The 17,436-nt window shown below is 40.6% G+C and overlaps 1 protein-coding gene across 2 annotated transcripts in view; it reads right to left on the bottom strand.

Moving 5' to 3' along the window:
* The window catches only part of EPM2A (EPM2A glucan phosphatase, laforin), a 50,711-nt gene extending 40,862 nt beyond the window's left edge, over nucleotides 1-9,849 (bottom strand). The window contains exon 1 of one of the 2 annotated variants that reach the window (XM_073337536.1): nucleotides 9,423-9,849. In XM_073337536.1, the coding sequence (XP_073193637.1) occupies nucleotides 9,423-9,684 (262 nt within the window). In that variant the 5' untranslated portion in view covers nucleotides 9,685-9,849. The remainder of the gene's footprint in view (nucleotides 1-9,422) is intronic. The other variant, XM_073337537.1, reaches the window with a different exon arrangement.
* Nucleotides 9,850-17,436: the final 7,587 nt, after the last annotated feature.

Below are 17,436 nucleotides of genomic sequence, written 5' to 3' on the forward strand. Positions count from 1 at the left end.
CAGTATTTAATCCATCTACAGACCTCTCTAACCAGTCACATATGCCTTTCTAATTAAAGAACAAAGAATCTGGATGAGTTTATGAGCAGATAAAGGTTTGACTAACATACATCCTCCCTAAGCCCCACTGTGCTGCCGACCAGGAGCCGCCTGCGTTAAGTGCTTCCCGGACAGAGCTTGCACCTCTCATCCACTCCCAAACCCCAATATTCTTCCCCAGCCCAGAGCCCCCTCCTGCACCCAAACTCTCTCCCAGACCCGTCACTCCCTCCTGCACCCAAACTCCCTCCCAGAGCCCATATCCCTCACCCTCTTCTGCACCCCAACACTCTGCACCAGCCCAGAGCCCCCTCCTGCACCAAATGCCCTCCCAGAGCCCTCACCCCCTCCTGCACCCCAAGCCCCTGCCCCAGGCTCAGCCCAGAGCCCCCTCCCACACACCAACCCCCTGCCCCAGCCTGGTGAAAGTGAGTGAGGGTGAGGGACAGTGAGCAACGGAGGAAGGGGGAGAAACGGAGTGAGTGGGGCAGGGCAGATCCTGGGTTGATCTTAAATTCAGAAAGTGATCTTGTACAAAAAAGGTTGGAGACCACTGCATTACAATGATGAAAACCCTCAAAGTTCTATTTTGGGCCTAATTCATTGTGTTATCTGTATGTTCTACCCTATGGTGTCTATCAGCAGTTACTACAATTGGACTTCCACTGATACACATACAGTTCTCAAAATTTACTTATCCTTTACACCAGAGCCTGTTATGAAAGTCTCCCTGCTGCCTAATTGTTTGAGTGAAATTCAATCTTAGATGGCTTGGAATAAGCTCTGCCTCAACACAACCAAGACTGAATTGCTATTGATTTCTATAAGATAGAGGTATGGGAAGGTTGAACTTCCATCACCTGAATTTAGATGGGTCAGATATTTTGGCAGTTGATCCTGTAGGAATTCTTAGGGTCACTTCAGACTCATGTCTTTCTGATGTCAACATATGAAAATTTAAATCAATGAAAATTCAGATGTGGTTTTGATTTCACACAGCTGATGAATGTTGCCAAGATAAAACACTTGCTTTCTACATCTCATACAGAGATTCTAATTCCTGAGTTGAATAGAGTGTCTTAATTATTATGCTTTTTAATGCTGTCCTTCCTGCTGTTTCTATACAGTCTTTCCAATAGGTTCAGAAGCAGCAGCTAGCTTTTACACACTGGTTAAGTATGATGACAGTATTATTCATTTCCCACACATACTGCACTTCTAGATCAGTAGTTTGTTTAAATACATCTCTTTTCATAAGCTAGTACCATGTGATTAGTTTGAACTAACCACACAGTACATCCTGGCATGATCTTTTACAGGAAAGATAAAGAGAATTTGGGCTTGGGACTTTTGAGATGACAAAAGAATGAAATTAACAAATTTCCTGTCACTTGAGGGACTTCAGAGAGTAAAAGTCATGTCAATTTCAATCCTTTACTGACTTATAAGAGATATCAGTAAAGTACAAGGATGGTATAGTGTGCACATTTGTATCATACACACTTAGTAATGTTTGTTTTTTGACCATCTTTGAGGTAGAATGTTAAGTCTGTTGCAGCACTCTGTTTACAGACCTGATATTTTATCAGGGGGATAAGTTATAATAGTAAATGTTACTCAGGGGTACACTGGGTTTAGGACTGAATCCCGTCAATCGTGATAGCCTCCTTTTTAAGGATAAATTTAAACAATCACCACCACTACCACCTGGAATCAGAACTTAAAGACTTACAAGACATACTGATATATAGTAAACTGATATGAAGCAATCAATGAAAATTAGTTCCCAACCATGTCATAACTAAGTCACAGTGATATTTTAGGTGAACAAGATAAAACACTATATGCTATTGTAAGCTGACAATGTGGTTGCACAGATTTACTGAGAAATAGTGTTTAAATGCAGTCACATAAAAAAAGGAAAGTATGAGGCTGATTTCAAATTGATTCCTATTTACTCATATCAACAATGTTTCCTCACACCTGAAAGGCATTAATATTGCTAACATGTTCTCTCTCTGAACAAAGCAATGGGTTCTCAGTAAATCATTGTATATTACACAATTAGTCAACATCAATATCCAGTTATACTTAATATTCCACCCCTTACATTACTCATTTAACAATAAGTTTGGTGTGGGAGGAGAGAATAAAGTCCTACATTGCCTTAAAAAACAAAATGAATTATGCTATTAATTAAACTTCTATGTAGCTGCCTTCTGCAAGGATTGAGGAGGTATTTGTTATAGACAAGTAAAATAGTGACACCTAGTGGAAGTATTCAGAGTAACAGCCGTGTTAGTGGAAGTAATAATCAATCACTAAGTAAAACATCTATATAGAAACTTCTCAACCCAGTCCATCACAAGGATTGAGAAGTTCATTTTTTATTTTTAATTTACAGCTATTTTCCCCCACCCAGGGGATCAACACATTAGTTTGGGGGTAGGAGGAGATATGCATTTCACCAGAAAGGAATAATAGGGCAGGGAAGGAAGAATTATTTGCCTGAAATTCTGCATCCGATGAAGTGAGCTGTAGCTCACGAAAGCTTATGCTGAAATAAATTGGTTAGTCTCTAAGGTGCCACAAGTACTCCTTTTCTTTTTGCAAATACAGACTAACATGGCTGTTACTCTGAAATCTGCTTCCTTAGAGATATCATGAAGGATTCTTACTTGTGCTCTACTGCTGCCCTCAAGGATTAAAATAAAAGGAGATTTTAAGACACAAATGGCAATTAGGCATCTAACTGCCATTCACTTCTTTGAAAAGTCTCCCCCTTTCAGAGTTCTACTAGCCTTCTGCTACAGCACTGAGAGAAGAAGAAACCTGCACAAACTGTAGATTTAAATAAAATGTCATGATCTAGAGTCACTAATGACAGGTTGCAGAGTAACAGCCGTGTTAGTCTGTATTCGCAAAAAGAAAAGGAGTACTTGTGGCACCTTCATCGGATGAAGTGAGCTGTAGCTCACGAAAGCTTATGCTGAAATAAATTGGTTAGTCTCTAAGGTGCCACAAGTACTCCTTAGAGTCACTAAATTCAACTGTTAACACAATGCCATGAGTAAATTAATGAGAAGCTCTTTATAAACAGCACACACCCAGAGTTCTGCAAGCTCAGAAAGAATCCCAGAGGTCACACCTTCGCACATCTTCTTTTGTAACATTCAATCAGCCATGACAGCATGTGTGCTGATCCCTCACAACCAAGAGTGAAGACCACCTGCCCCAAGCAGTGTTTATTTTCTTTTTTGAGTGGGCAAAAATTGGAGGGGAGCTACAAAAATCAATAAAATAATAGAAGGTAAAGAAGAGGAAAGATGGGAATGAAAAAGTTGAAAAGGAAAGAAGAGGTCATGAAAGAAAAGCACATGGCAACCATATAACAGGGAGAAGTTAAAGAGGATTCACCAGTCCATCACAAGGGAGACTACAGTAAGTTCGGGAACCATTTCTTGATGTAGTCATTTGCTTAAATACTGAAAAGAAAAGAAAACCAAAACTAGTCTTTGAAAATGTTTTTGGCATACTGCAATTTTATCTAGAAGTTACCCATTAACCCAAAATGGAACGGAAAGCAAATCCCTACATGATGACTGGTTGAGGGACATAATTAGGCTATCCAAATGTAGTGACTTGTACTATGGCCAGGGCTTGAGCAACTTAACAAGACACCTACTAAGAAGTGGACACAAAATATTGGGAACCACAACAACAGGATCCAGAGAAAAAGTAGAGCACTAATCACAAGAGCACTCCCTACTTGGGACTGATCATTCATACGGAGTAAGATAGGGAGCAGAGGACTGATAAGAGATATGGACTAAACACACCTACAAGTGGGAAGCAAGAAGTCTCACTGGAGTCTGAAGAAGAACAACAATTAAATCCACAGGCATGGCTGTTCTCAGTGTTTTTAAAGCATCCAGCATGTAGGCACTAACACCAGCATCTTGACACTTAACCAATTAGTTTAATGTGAAAGAGTACACTTCTCTTCAGTAGCCAACAGAGCTGAGTTTTAAAAGCTGAAGAATCCACTACCATTTATGGAGAGTTTTTTATTACATACTGACAGAAGTAGTAGTATGTTTTAATGGAAGGAGCTAAAGCATAGGTCTGAAAGTTGCCAACCCTGCTTGATCGTTCCTGCGCTAGAAAAAAAAAAGTGTGCTCACCATAAATATGGTTTGCTTTATTTAAGCTGTAATGTGCCATATGACCACTACTATTTTCAGACCATTAAATGCTCAAGCGACTTGAAAATTATGAATATATTTTACTTCAGTTATTTTTCCCCACTATTTATATCAATTTATTAGCCAGCACTAACTGTATGTCTAACTGAAATTACAAAACTTTTTGAACTGCTTTCAGAAGATGTACATCTCCCAAGCGAGAAAAATCCAACTTCAGTTGCCTAACCCAACTTGGCAGGGGCTGGGATGATGCAGAGGCAGCAGACTCGGCCCCAAGCTTTGTAGCATAATTGTTTTTAAATTGAATTGTTTTTCAAGATTTGCCATAAGGCATCAGCTGTTCCTGAAAGCAAGAAAAATGAGAGATCGTCAAGATTTCATTTGGAATCCAGAGAATCCCTAGAAAACAAAAGTGGGAAGATTAATGTGAACAAGATTAATTATTTTGGGGAAAATAAAATGTGTTTAAGTGCTTTGAGTGTATATTATGTCATTTTATAGTAAACACACCCTGCCCATTCTCTACTGTTTAAATAAGTGAATTCACTGAAAAAAACCTGTATTAGTATGATTTTAAGACTGAGGCTATAAACACAAATACGACTGTTTGTGGTAGCAGCCACAATATGCTGGCACTTTACAAATAGAAAAGGGCACAATCCCTGCTCTGAGGAGCTTACGATACAAAGGCAGACAAACAGTGTAGAAGCTGTATAGGATACATAGTTATGGGCAAATATATTATATATAAATAAATTTATATTAAACTTTTTCCAAACTACCCCTCAAGCTTATCATGGTCAGCCATCAATTTTTCCATAAGCATCTTGCCAGAGATGTATCTTCAGGAGGGACTTGAACACAGAGAGGGTAAGGGCCATAACAAGCAAGCTCAGCCAAGTAATATACCTGCAGTAGCCTTCCTTTGGCCATGATGCATATAGATTTGTGGTCTAAGCACAAATCTATCTAATTCTAGCTTTGATGCTGGCTGTCTCACTGGCTTGGAAGAACCATGATCTCTCTGCCTCAGTTTCTTCATCTGTAAAATAGTGATACCTACTTATCCTGCAGGAATATTTATGAGGATTAGTTATCTTTGTAATATACTTTGAAGATGTAAATATGTATTATACACAGTATTTTTGATGTATATTTTAAGGAACATTATCAGATTAAAATCCTATTTCAAAATAGTTTTCTTACTTAAAGCTGTCAATGTGTAACAACTAAGCATTACGTCATAATTGATGTGATATAACGTTACACACACAACTGGATGGAAATCCCTTTAGTTGCATAGGAGTGCCTACGCCCAGATATTTGTAACAAATATAATTCTGCCTACTCCTATAGCACCTCCACTATTGATTGTGAGTATGCCTTCAGAGGTGCAGATATTCTAATAACTGTGTTATAAATGTTTTCCTGAGGATTGGTTCGTTTTCACCTTAAACACAGATGGTACTGACCATCCGACACGTTGATTTATATTTTATAAACCTTTTTTTAAAGAAAAGAATCCAGATGTTTTCAAACTGTAATTTTTACAATCGAATACAGAGGATCACAGGCATAATAGTCAAAGTTTTTAATTGATCCATCTTTGACAGTGTCTTGCCGTCCTTTTTTTAAATATTGGAAGGGGAAAACCTCTTGTTAAGCTCCCTTCTACACTTATAATCAAGAACAATGATATCCAGGAATCTGAGAGTTAAAGATCTAACTATTTTTGGTGACTGAGAACAGAGGAACCACTCAGATGAGTACCATAAAACCTCAGCAGTACGCTGACAATCCACAGGCTGTTTTCTTCCTTTGCAGCCAGGCAGGAAGTTCAAATTGCTGAATACTCACAATGATAAAGAATAAAATTCCATACAGGTTAGTCCTGAAGGAATATTTATGGCAAAATTAGAATATACTCAGTACACCACCCATTAAACAAGCACCCACAGATTAACAGAAGCTTTTATATTGTGATATGTCTGAACTGGACAGCAACTGGGCCTCCATGGTTACATGTAAATTGGTTCAAAACATTTTCACAATGTAAAAGAGAAAGGGGAGAAACATTTCCCAATAAGTACAGGTTAGCCTCACTGCAGCTAAATTCTATGGGGAAGCTGAATGATGTTTTAACAACACAAAAGGGGTTTTCACTCACTCTAGCTAAACTGGGCTCTTCTGACCAAAATCAGTCACCCAAAAGCCTCACTTGCACATTTCTTGCATGTGCCCTGGGTCCTATCCTGATTATTAGCAGTCAATCATTGTAAGAGTATCTGACACAATTTGTGATAAAGTTGCCCTCACGTTCCTAGCTTCTCTTCTCATTCAAGCTACAGAATAATAACTTCAGACTGACACCAAAGCAAGTTTGAAACACTTATCTTTATTGCTGCTCATATACTGTGTAACCTTAGAGTGGAAGTCTGCCAGGACTTCCTACACACCTTCATTACACACCATCATTGATAAGGTAACGTGTTATTTTGGACATTGCCCCTTCTAGAAAAGGGCCTCATTTACTGCTCCTTTGGATGGATGAGAGATTTTGATTTCGTAAGTTCACCTTTCCTGGACTTCTGCAAAAGAAAGAAATTGTCAAAACAGGCTGAGTATGTCTAATTCAGTTGTCATATATAACAAATTTCATTAGTCACATGTCCTAAGTATATCATAACATCACATGATGTTTTCAAAGACACAGATTGTTAGCTGTATATTCTTTTTAAATTTATTTTGCTTTCCTTTGTATGTAATTATGGCATGTCTTCCTCCATAACCTGTATGTGCAGACGACTGAAATTTTATATGTATCCTCCCTAATGTGCGAAGCACAGCTGTATGGTCACTTGCTTTGTCTGTGCACAGAATTAAACTTTAGTAGTAGTCGTTTATACATTTTAAAATACAAGTGGCTCCTTATTTAAAAAGATAATATCCTTTAATTCATCTTTTCCCCCTTACACTAAGTCTCAAGCGCCCATCGCTGAGGAGGCACAGAATCGGATCTTTAGCAGATTAAGTAAACTACTAAGTGCCCATTCTCTCGCGTCCAAGATATTACAGTGAAATTCACTGAAATAGTCTAAGGCAATGGTTCTCAAACTGTGGGTCATAACCCAAAAGTGGGTCATGATCCCATTTTAATAGGGTCACCAGGGCTAGCTTTAGACTTGCTAGGGCCTGGGGTTGAATTCTATGGCCTCTGTTGTGTCAGACTAGATGATCAGAATCTTCCCTTGTTGCATTAAAACTCTAGGAATGCACAATATGGAAGAAAGAATATATGGAAGAATGACCAATGGAATTGTTTTCTGGTAGTCTTAAAAATCTAGAAAAGAGGATGCTTTATCTGACTTTTTACTGTTACCAATTTAAAAGGAACAAGATTGCAAGTAACTGAAATTCTAGAAAATCCTCTGTGTATACATAATTCAACTATTTTGTGTTTACAAGAAAAAAGTGAAAGTTACAATTCTAATACCTTCAAGAAGATGATCACCAAAATCCTTCCACTTTATAAAGAAAACCCACATTTTGCAAGCAATCAGATGGTTGATAAAGGCAGAAAGGCTTTACTACTACCATACCAGGTATTTTCTGGATTCCTCACATGTACACGGTAAAGACAGAATCCTTAAAATTCCCTGTAAAGTAAATGATCCGATAGGAAAGAAAGCTCCTACTGTATTTGTCTGGACCCTGAACCAATCTCAGAGTTTGGCATAATATACAAGAGAAAAATACTGAAAAGCTTACCACCTCTGAACTAAACTTTCCTTGACAAGAAAAATAAAGCTGCAATTTTGCTCCAAAGAAAGTTGAGCCAGCTACATTGACATACTTATATATTTTTGGGGCAGACCGCTGTAACCCTGTTGGATAAAATCTGAGTCACAGTGACAGTTTTATTAGAACGGGGCTCTACATAAATACTGATTACCAAGGAAATATATTTCTTACAAGCTGAGAGACTTATTTGGATCAAACACAGAGCTTAGTGATTTACTATGCAACTATAATCCCACCTTTTATCAGTGTCTGGCTTCTTCAGCTCTTCAAGGAAGAGCCTATTTCTATAAAAACACCTAGCACATTTTGGGTGCTATCACCACACAAATAATAATTACAAAATGATGAAACAATTCAGTCAAATGATTGTTTGACTGAAAGCTATATTTTGGATATGCCACGGTTCTAATTAGCAGTTTGACTTGTTGTGTTATGTGAGGTAGCAAATTTTACACCATGTGCGGATTTCCTTCTGTAAAAGGTAAACTTTGTGATAAAGCTCTTAACAGGTTTTCTCTTGGCCTTTGTACTGGACACACACTGAATACTTTGTGGTGTACAGTAGAAGGTGTTTTTCCATTATACAAGTGGTTGCACATGGTACCCTTTCTTGACATCTTTCATAGACAGTATAATTCAATAAATGAAATTTAACTTCTTCACCGCAGAACAGCTTGTTCCCAGGTGCAAAACAAGAGCGTATGACACACGCACCAATAAAGGGATTACAGAGTGCTGATGCCCGCCCCAAATCCTGTACTTCTTCCCTCTCCTTCCTTATTACTAGACACTTAGCCCTGGGCACCTCTACACTACAGTGGCGCAGTTGTGCCCCCACAAGGCCGTAGTGCAGATGCTGCCTGTATGGAGGGAAGGGGGTTTTCCGTCGCTGGAGTTAACCCATAGGCGATTGGAAGAATTCTTCCAGCAGCGACCAAGCCACCTCAACACCCTTCGTGCGTGGCTCAGCTGACACTGCTCGCAGCCCGGAGCGAAACAGTGAGGTCAAGCTAGTCTTTAGGTGCAGATTAAGCCTTAGGTTAGAAATCGGCTGCTGGGCGCTCGCCCCACGCCGGAGCTGAGCGGGGGGATCGTGCAGGCAGAGGGGGAGCAGCGGGAGGACGCCCAGAGCCCGCTGCGGGTGCGCTGCGGGGGGAGACTCCAAGCTCCCTAGAACCGAAGCGCAGCGGGAGCGGCACGGCGGCGGGCAGCGCCCCCCTCCCACGAAGCGGCTGCTCTCAGCGCGGCCCCGGCTGGCTGAGCCTCCCCCCGCCCCTCCACGGGCCCAGCAGCAGCCGCCGCCCGGGGCAGGGGCCAGCAGAGCGCGCGGGGGGAGGGGCGAGGGAGGGGAACCCGGCGGCCGCGCCCCGCCGCTACCTTCCCAGACGGTGTCGGCGCCCCGGCGCTGCAGGAACTTGTACCAGAAGGTGCCCGCGGCCTCCTCGTCCGGCAGCGCCGCCTCCGCCAACCACAGCGCGGGCTCCTGGGCCGGGAGCGGGGCCGCCGGGCGCGCGGGCCTCATGGGCAGCGCGCGCTGCGGGTCCCACTGGCCCAGCTCCGGCCGCGAGCCGGCCACCATGAGCACCACGTCCCCCGCGGTCAGCCCGGCCGGCAGCACCACCCCGAAGCGGAACAACATGGCAGCGTCACCTCCCGGCCGCCCGAGGGACCGTACAGACCCCGCTTACTTCCGCGTTCGTTCGTCATCACGTAAACGCGTGGCGAACGGGGGCGAGGCACGAAAGGGGCGGGGAGCTAGCACGCGACTCGCCGAGCCACGGGGTGTCGTGGCCCATGCGCATGCGCATGCTGCAGGTGCGGGCGCGGGGGGCAGGGCGATGGAGACGGGAACCCTGGGCGGCGGCGGTGGCAGGTTGCTGAGCGGTGCCACCGCGGGAAGCGGCGCTGGGGGGGGTCAGGCGCTGTCGGAGCGCAGTTTAGCTCTGTGAAATTGTGGCTGCTGCCAGCCCTCTCTGCAACAGATACTGAGCTGCAGCCTTCTCTGTGGGTGCAGCCGGGTGCCCACCCCCAGGGGAGGGCTAACACCTTCCTCGCTCTGGGAGAGTTCACTACCTGCAGAAGTTATCAACAGGAGGGGGCCGCAACAGGGACAACACAGTTCAGCTCTGCTCCTACTGGTCATCTTTTACTAGCAAACCAAACAGCAGTCTGGTAAAGGACAGAGAGACCAATACACAAAACGCCTAGTATTTGCATTACTCGCACTACGTCTTCTGGAAAAGTCCTGTGTTACTCATCAGCCACACCATTGTTGGCATCCTTCTATCTCCCCCTCAAGGCTCGCAGGTTGGGATATAGCTTTTAGAATGTGTTAGGTTCATATATATTTAAGGAGGTTTTAACCCCTTTTCCTTACTTCTTTGAACCTCCACACCCCACTACTTTGGGATGCCCCGTTTTCCATAGGTGAACTTGTGAGTTCCCCTTATTAACATTTACATCACCTTATCATCATAGTAACAGGCAGTTTACCTTAAGGAAGTCTCTAACATTTCACCCTAGCTACTAATGGTCATCTCTTGTAGACACAATTATCCAAACACAGTTATTTTCAAAATATCAGTATATCACAAACAGCCACAAGCTCAGCAAGTTTATTATTAACTTACTTATGCTAATTTAACTTTTTAATATAGCTAATTTATCCTAAGATCTAATTTGGCTAAGCTAAGTATTTTACAAGCCTGAGACTTACACATGAATTAATATTTATATTTCATCCCTGTGTCTTCAATATATCTGCTATATTTTATCTTTGGTTACTGACCACATAGCTAAAGCGTTTCAACAAAGGTTTGAGCAAGCTCAAACAAATAATCCTATTCCTTTCCTCATATAGAAAGATGTTGGTTTTGTAACCAGCTACCCCTTTAAATATAGCATTGCTCACATTACTGTTTATACTACAGAATCTGTTAGACTCCAGTAGAGGTTAGGTCCCCATTGTGCTATGTCAGGTTTCAGAGTAAGAGCTGTGTTAGTCTGTATTCACAAAAAGAAAAGGAGGTCTTGTGGCACCTTAGAGACTAACCAATTTATTTCAGCATAAGCTTTCGTGAGCTACAGCTGTAGCTCACGAAAGCTTATGCTGAAATAAATTGGTTAGTCTCTAAGGTGCCACAAGTACTCCTTTTCTTTTTGTGCTATGTGCTGTACATACAAATAAAGAGATAGTGTCTACACTGACTAGCTTAGAGTTTAAGGCCCCAATCTTGCAAACACCTACTCAGACTAGAAGTGTTTGCAGGATTGGTGCCTGTGGGGAATGTTAAGTAATGTGTTCAGTTAGTGTTATTTTGTATATGGAGTTATAGGGAAAGTGAAGCTTGTGGTTGGACATAAGACAGTGAGGTAACATCTGAGGACTCTGTAAATGCATTTTCATTGCTAGGAACCATCTTAGAATGTTCAGCTGAATTCCAGCAGGCATGGGCAAGGACAATTGGAAGAGAGAAAGTATAAACAGAGCACTTTATATATAATCTGTCCTGTACCTAAAACACGCACTCTTTTAGGAGGAATGCAAATATATTTTTCTAATTTATATGTTTGTTTTTTAGATGCATAAATTAATTGGACAGCACTACCCAGAATCAAAGAAAGATTCTTTACTGAAAATTTCAACAACTATTATCTCTTTTTTTAAAGAAACACCACAAAGTGAACTCAGGGGTTTAAAGTGTGATGTTAAAATGATTGTGCTAATAATAGGAAACTGAAGCTAATGAACTACCTAGACCAATTAATGAGGCACAGACCCAACTCCTGTAATTAAAGTCTAATTGCATGACTTAACTATTTCAGATCTCTGTTTGCTCTAATCTAATGAAACCACAGTAACAGAGAAAAGTAGAGAATTTAGCTTTTATATGCGATGTCTGGGGGAAGACTATTAAGCAAATTAAGAAGCTGGTTATCACATAAAACTTCGTTGATAAAGAGAGAAACATTGTTTTGGCACTATTGCATAGCAGAAATAACAACTCCAGAGGTTGCTGTAACTGTTTGGTGCTGGTTTATGATGTAAGAGTATATTTTGTGCAGGATAGATTATAAAAATTATGACAAGAATATCCATTTTAGTAAGTGCACTTAATCTTGAGATTTATACTGTGATATTAGATAAGCAATCCCTTGTGTTTAGCTCTATTAGTATTATTTAAAAGGAAGCATAGGGTAGTATGAATATGCAGTAACATTTTTATAGAGTAAATAATTTGCTACTGTTGTCAGTATGTATTTGATTTTCCAGAAGCCTATATCTGTAATGAAATGCCAAATCTAACATAGACATTGCAGGACTGTTAAAATCACTATGAAAATATTCCAGCCCATTTGAATTTTGCATGTAACAGTGCATGTAAGTCATAGCAAGAGCTGATGATAAAACTTTCCCCTTAAGAGTCTATCTCAAGCCTTAAATCAAATCCTAACGGCTTTAATCAAACTGAATTATTTTTACATTATATTGACTTAACTGATGTAATGGCAAAGACCATCTGAGCTCATTAGGCTCAGCTGTGCAAAGCTTATGTGATGTTACTGGCTATTTGTGAAAATGTAAGAAATTATTGAATAAATTATGACAAGTTTCAGAGTAACAGCCATGTTAGCCTGTATTCGCAAAAAGAAAAGGAGTACTTGTGGCACCTTAGAGACTAACCAATTTATTTGAGCATGAGCTTTCTACCAGGTGCTTTGAGACTGTGTCTCAAAAGTGACAAGTTTGTGTGTGTAGGGGGATGCGGGGGTGAGAAAACCTGGATTTGTGCTGGAAATGGCCCACCTTGATTATCATGCACATTGTAGGGAGAGTGGTCACTTTGGATGAGCTATTACCAGCAGGATAGTGAGTTTGTGTGTGGGGGGGTGAAGGGTGAGAAAACCTGGATTTGTGCTGGAAATGGCCCAACTTGATGATCACTTTAGATAAGCTATTATCAGCAGGACAGTGGGGTGGGAGGAGGTATTGTTTCATGATCTCTGTGTGTATATAATGTCTGCTGCAGTTTCCACGGTATGCATCCAATGAAGTGAGCTGTAGCTCACGAAAGCTCATGCTCAAATAAATTGGTTAGTCTCTAAGGTGCCACAAGTACTCCTTTTCTTTTTGAATAAATTATACTCTGTGTCTGCATGTGCTATTTTATAAAGGATTATAGTACTATAAAGACATTTGCTATCTTGTTTTGAAGGCTTTAATCATGAGGCTAACATTTACCACAGTTACAGGAACACAATGAGATGTCTTGGAGGTGCTAATATTCTCTTTTCTTTTTAACATCTAATCTAGTCTAAAGATTAAATGGCAGCAATAACTTTGCTCATCTAATTTAAAACAGTTACACTGTTACCATATAGAAGCACACTGCGGTATTCAACGTAAAACATGAATTGCTAAAAACCTTTCCCTTGCGCAGTATTATTTATAATTTATATAAAATAACATTCACCTTTTTAACATTGCCTTTATGACCTTTTTCACACAATCACACCAGTTTGTAGTTCTTACTTATAGTTTCTTGATATTTGTTTTTACTAGTGATTTTATGAAAAGATAGTACTTAATGCTATATAGACCTGATCAAAGCCAATTGATGTCAATGAAAGGACACCCCATTGGACTTAAATGGTTATTGGAGGATGACCAAAAAAAAATTAGTAATTACTTATTCATAACACAGCATGTTGAAATACACGGTTCAGTACTAGTAAAGCTGGTGATGGTCAAAAAATCTGAAAGTATTTAATAATGCCAGGGCTGAGTGTACTCTTAGTACTTGAACTTAGATACCACAGGGGGTCCACAAAAGACTACCTCATTTGGGAGTGGGATGGAGGCCAGAGTTATAACTCTCATCCCCGCCTGTGTTGGCCAATATAGCTTACCCCATGTAGGGATGAGAAGAGTTGTATGTTAATTGCAAAAGCAGCCTTGAGTCTAGGAGATCTTTCCAGTCAAGTATTTCCCTACAAGTGTCACTACAGTAATGGGCAAAAAAGGTGGGAACGATACATTATAAAGACAGGTTTCAGAGTAACAGCCATGTTAGTCTGTATTCGCAAAAAGAAAAGGAGTGCTTGTGGCACCTTAGAGACTAACCAATTTATTTGAGCATGAGCTTTCATGAGCTACAGCTCACTTCATCGGTGAGCTGTAGCTCACGAAAGCTTATGCTCAAATAAATTGGTTAGTCTCTAAGGTGCCACAAAGTACTCCTTTTCTTTTTACATTATAAAGATTCTCAATACAGAAAGAAGTTATAAACACCATAGACCATTAAAAAATGTCTGCAAAGGCAATACTGTCTAGTGGTTTCAAGTAGGGACGGTGTGAGGACTCAGAACTCTGGGGTTTTACTCTTGACTCTGCTACACACCTGCTATGTGAACTTTGGCAAAATTTTACCTCTCTGTACCTTCATTTACCCATCAGTACAATAGCTATCAATTACATCTTGTTCTTACAGAAGTCACAGCCCAGAAGGAGAGGATCTAGGGGGGCTTTAAGCCACTTTTACATCCTCCCATCCTGGGCTGTTTTGGGTGTTGGGCATGCCCTCTGCTGTAACTTAAAAGCCCAGAGGGCCTGTACAAGCTCTGAAGGCTTTCCCAAGTACCATGTGGGCTACAGAACTGCCCCGAATCAGTGCAGCACTGCATGATGCAAACTCATTCTCCAAGATATCCTCCTGCAAAGACGTCCTTATTTCTTTCTTCTGCAGTGCTTGCACTGAGGCAATTCTTCCTTGACCGAGTACAGGGCTTTTAGGGCCCCCTTACACTACTCTGACCCTTTAACCTCATATGAAGGGGCTGGAATGGGGGTGAGGATCTCACTCACAGGGTTTATACATAATACGTATCTACCTCAGAGGGGTGTTGAGCAGGGTGGATAAAAATCAATTTAAAAAAATCTGATTTTTTTAATTTACATCAGATTTTTTTAATACAATGTTTTTTGAGGAAAAAAATTATCTAAAGATAGTTTTAATTAAGATACATTATAGCTTAAAGATATCTCATCACGTAATAGGGATTAAAAATTCTAATTCTATAGTATGAGAATACATTAATATAATGTTTAAGAAAAGTTTTGTAAATGAATTCCAATAGTTCATGAATTAGGGACCCAATCTTATGGGGTTCCAGGGGCTTCTGTATAGATTATTTAGGTTAATCTTTCTATCTACACACTGGGACTCAGTGCTCAGTCTAGAAGATGCCATCAGAGATGCTCAATTTTGCAATTCTCAGACTGTGGATTTGGGTCTCCAGAAATAACATGCTTGTTAACAGCAAAAATCTTTTAAAATAAATAATATATAGAGGGGAGAGATAACAGACCTCTACCCTATTGTCCCTCAGCAAATTTGTGTACATAGAGTCAATCCCTGACCACTCTCTAAAAGTGCAAAGTTTCAAAAAGGTCGATAAATAGAAGATTGTTGGAGGCAGAATAGATCTGGACAAGGAGAAGCAGTCTGGAGATAAATGTTAGAAGGGAGGGACAAGCAGTAGAAACAAAAGTGAAACTATTTGAGCAGCATATTCCAGAAGTCTTGAGGTCTTTCTGAGTGTAGCCTTCATTGATTTGAGATCTAACATACTATTCTCTCACGAGAAGGGAAAACCTATAATGGCAGCAGGCCATAAAAGAGATCCAGTTTGGGAATATTTTAATGAAGTTCCGCTACCTGTGGGTAAGACAGGCATGTGTGCAAAATGCAAACAGCGCAACAAAGAAATGCAAGGCCTAATTGCCCGAATGAAACAACATCATGAGAAATGTTCCTTCTCAGGCACAAGCTGCGTTGAAGATGATGAAAGGAACATGTGTGAACATGCAGGATCTTCAGGTTGGTAAACTTTTTTATTTCATACTTCTTAAGGACTGCCGGTCTTCCTTCTGGACTAAAGAGCCTTTTCAGCTTGGAAAAGAGGAGACTGAGGGGGGATATGATAGAGGTATATAAAATCATGAGTGGTGTGGAGAAAGTGAATAAGGAAAAGTTATTTACTTGTTCCCATAATATAAGGAGTAGGGGCCACCAAATGAAATTAATGGGCAGCAGGTTTAAAACAAATAAAAGGAAGTTCTTCTTCCACAGGTTGACTATGCTCTGAGTGAACTCCTTGCCTGAGGAGGTTGTGAAGGCTAGAACTATAACAGGGTTTAAAAGAGAACTGTATAAATTCATGGAGTTTAAGTCCATTAATGGCTATTAGCTAGGATGGGTAAGGAATGGTGTCCCTAGCCTCTGTTTGTCAAGAGTGTGGAGATGGATGGCAGGAGAGAGATCACTTGATCTTCGCCTGTTTTATTACTGACCCTGTTGAAATTTGGAAGGAACTGAGTAAGATCTTAAAAAGAGAAATATGCAATGACAGAATTAAATTACAAGCATTAAAAAACAAATGGAACAAGCACCATCTCCAGCTCATTTTCTTGCAAATATTCTCCGTACTTGGTACCATGGTCAAACAACTGCTGAAGAAGAGGAGTTGGCTATGACATGGACATACAGCAATCATCCCTCAATACTGCCAACTATAATAAACTTCAGAGCTAAGGGTGAACCATTCAAGAAATATGTGTTTGCTGATAGAAAAGGAATACTTGTGGCACCTTAGAGACTAACCAATTTATTTGAGCATAAGCTTTCATGAGCTACAGCTCACTTCATCGGATGCATAAAGTGGAAAATGCAGTGAGGATGTTTTATACACACAAACCATGAAAAAATGGGTGTTTATCACTTCAAAAGGTTCTCTCTCCCCCCACCCCACTCTCCTGCTGGTAATAGCTTATCTAAAGTGATCACTCTCCTTACAATGTGTATGATAATCAAGGTGGGCCATTTCCAGCACAAATCCAGGGTTTAACAAGAACGTCTGAGGAACAGTGTGTGTTGGGGGGGGGGGGGGAAAGAGGGTAGGAAAAAACAAGGGGAAATAGGTTACCTTGCATAATGACTTAACCATTCCCAGTTAAAGCCTAAGTTAGGCCTATTGAAGCCTAAATTAATTGTATCCAATTTGCAAATGAACTCCAATTCAGCATTCTCTTGCTGGAGTCTGGTTTTGAAGTTTTTCTGTTGTAATATTGCAACTTTCATGTCTGTAATCGCGTGACCAGAGAGATTGAAGTGTTCTCCGACTGGTTTATGAATGTTATAATTCTTGACATCTGATTTGTGTCCATTATGCTCAAATAAATTGGTTAGTCTCTAAGGTGCCACAAGTACTCCTTTTCTTTTTGCGAATACAGACTAACACGGCAGCTACTCTGAAACCTGTGTTTGCTGATGATGTTTTAAAGAAAGTCACACCAGTGAACTGGAGGAAGTCACTCAAGCACTTGGATTCA

This window comes from Lepidochelys kempii, chromosome 3 (assembly GCF_965140265.1).
Source record: "Lepidochelys kempii isolate rLepKem1 chromosome 3, rLepKem1.hap2, whole genome shotgun sequence".
Taxonomy (NCBI): Eukaryota; Metazoa; Chordata; order Testudines; family Cheloniidae; genus Lepidochelys; species Lepidochelys kempii.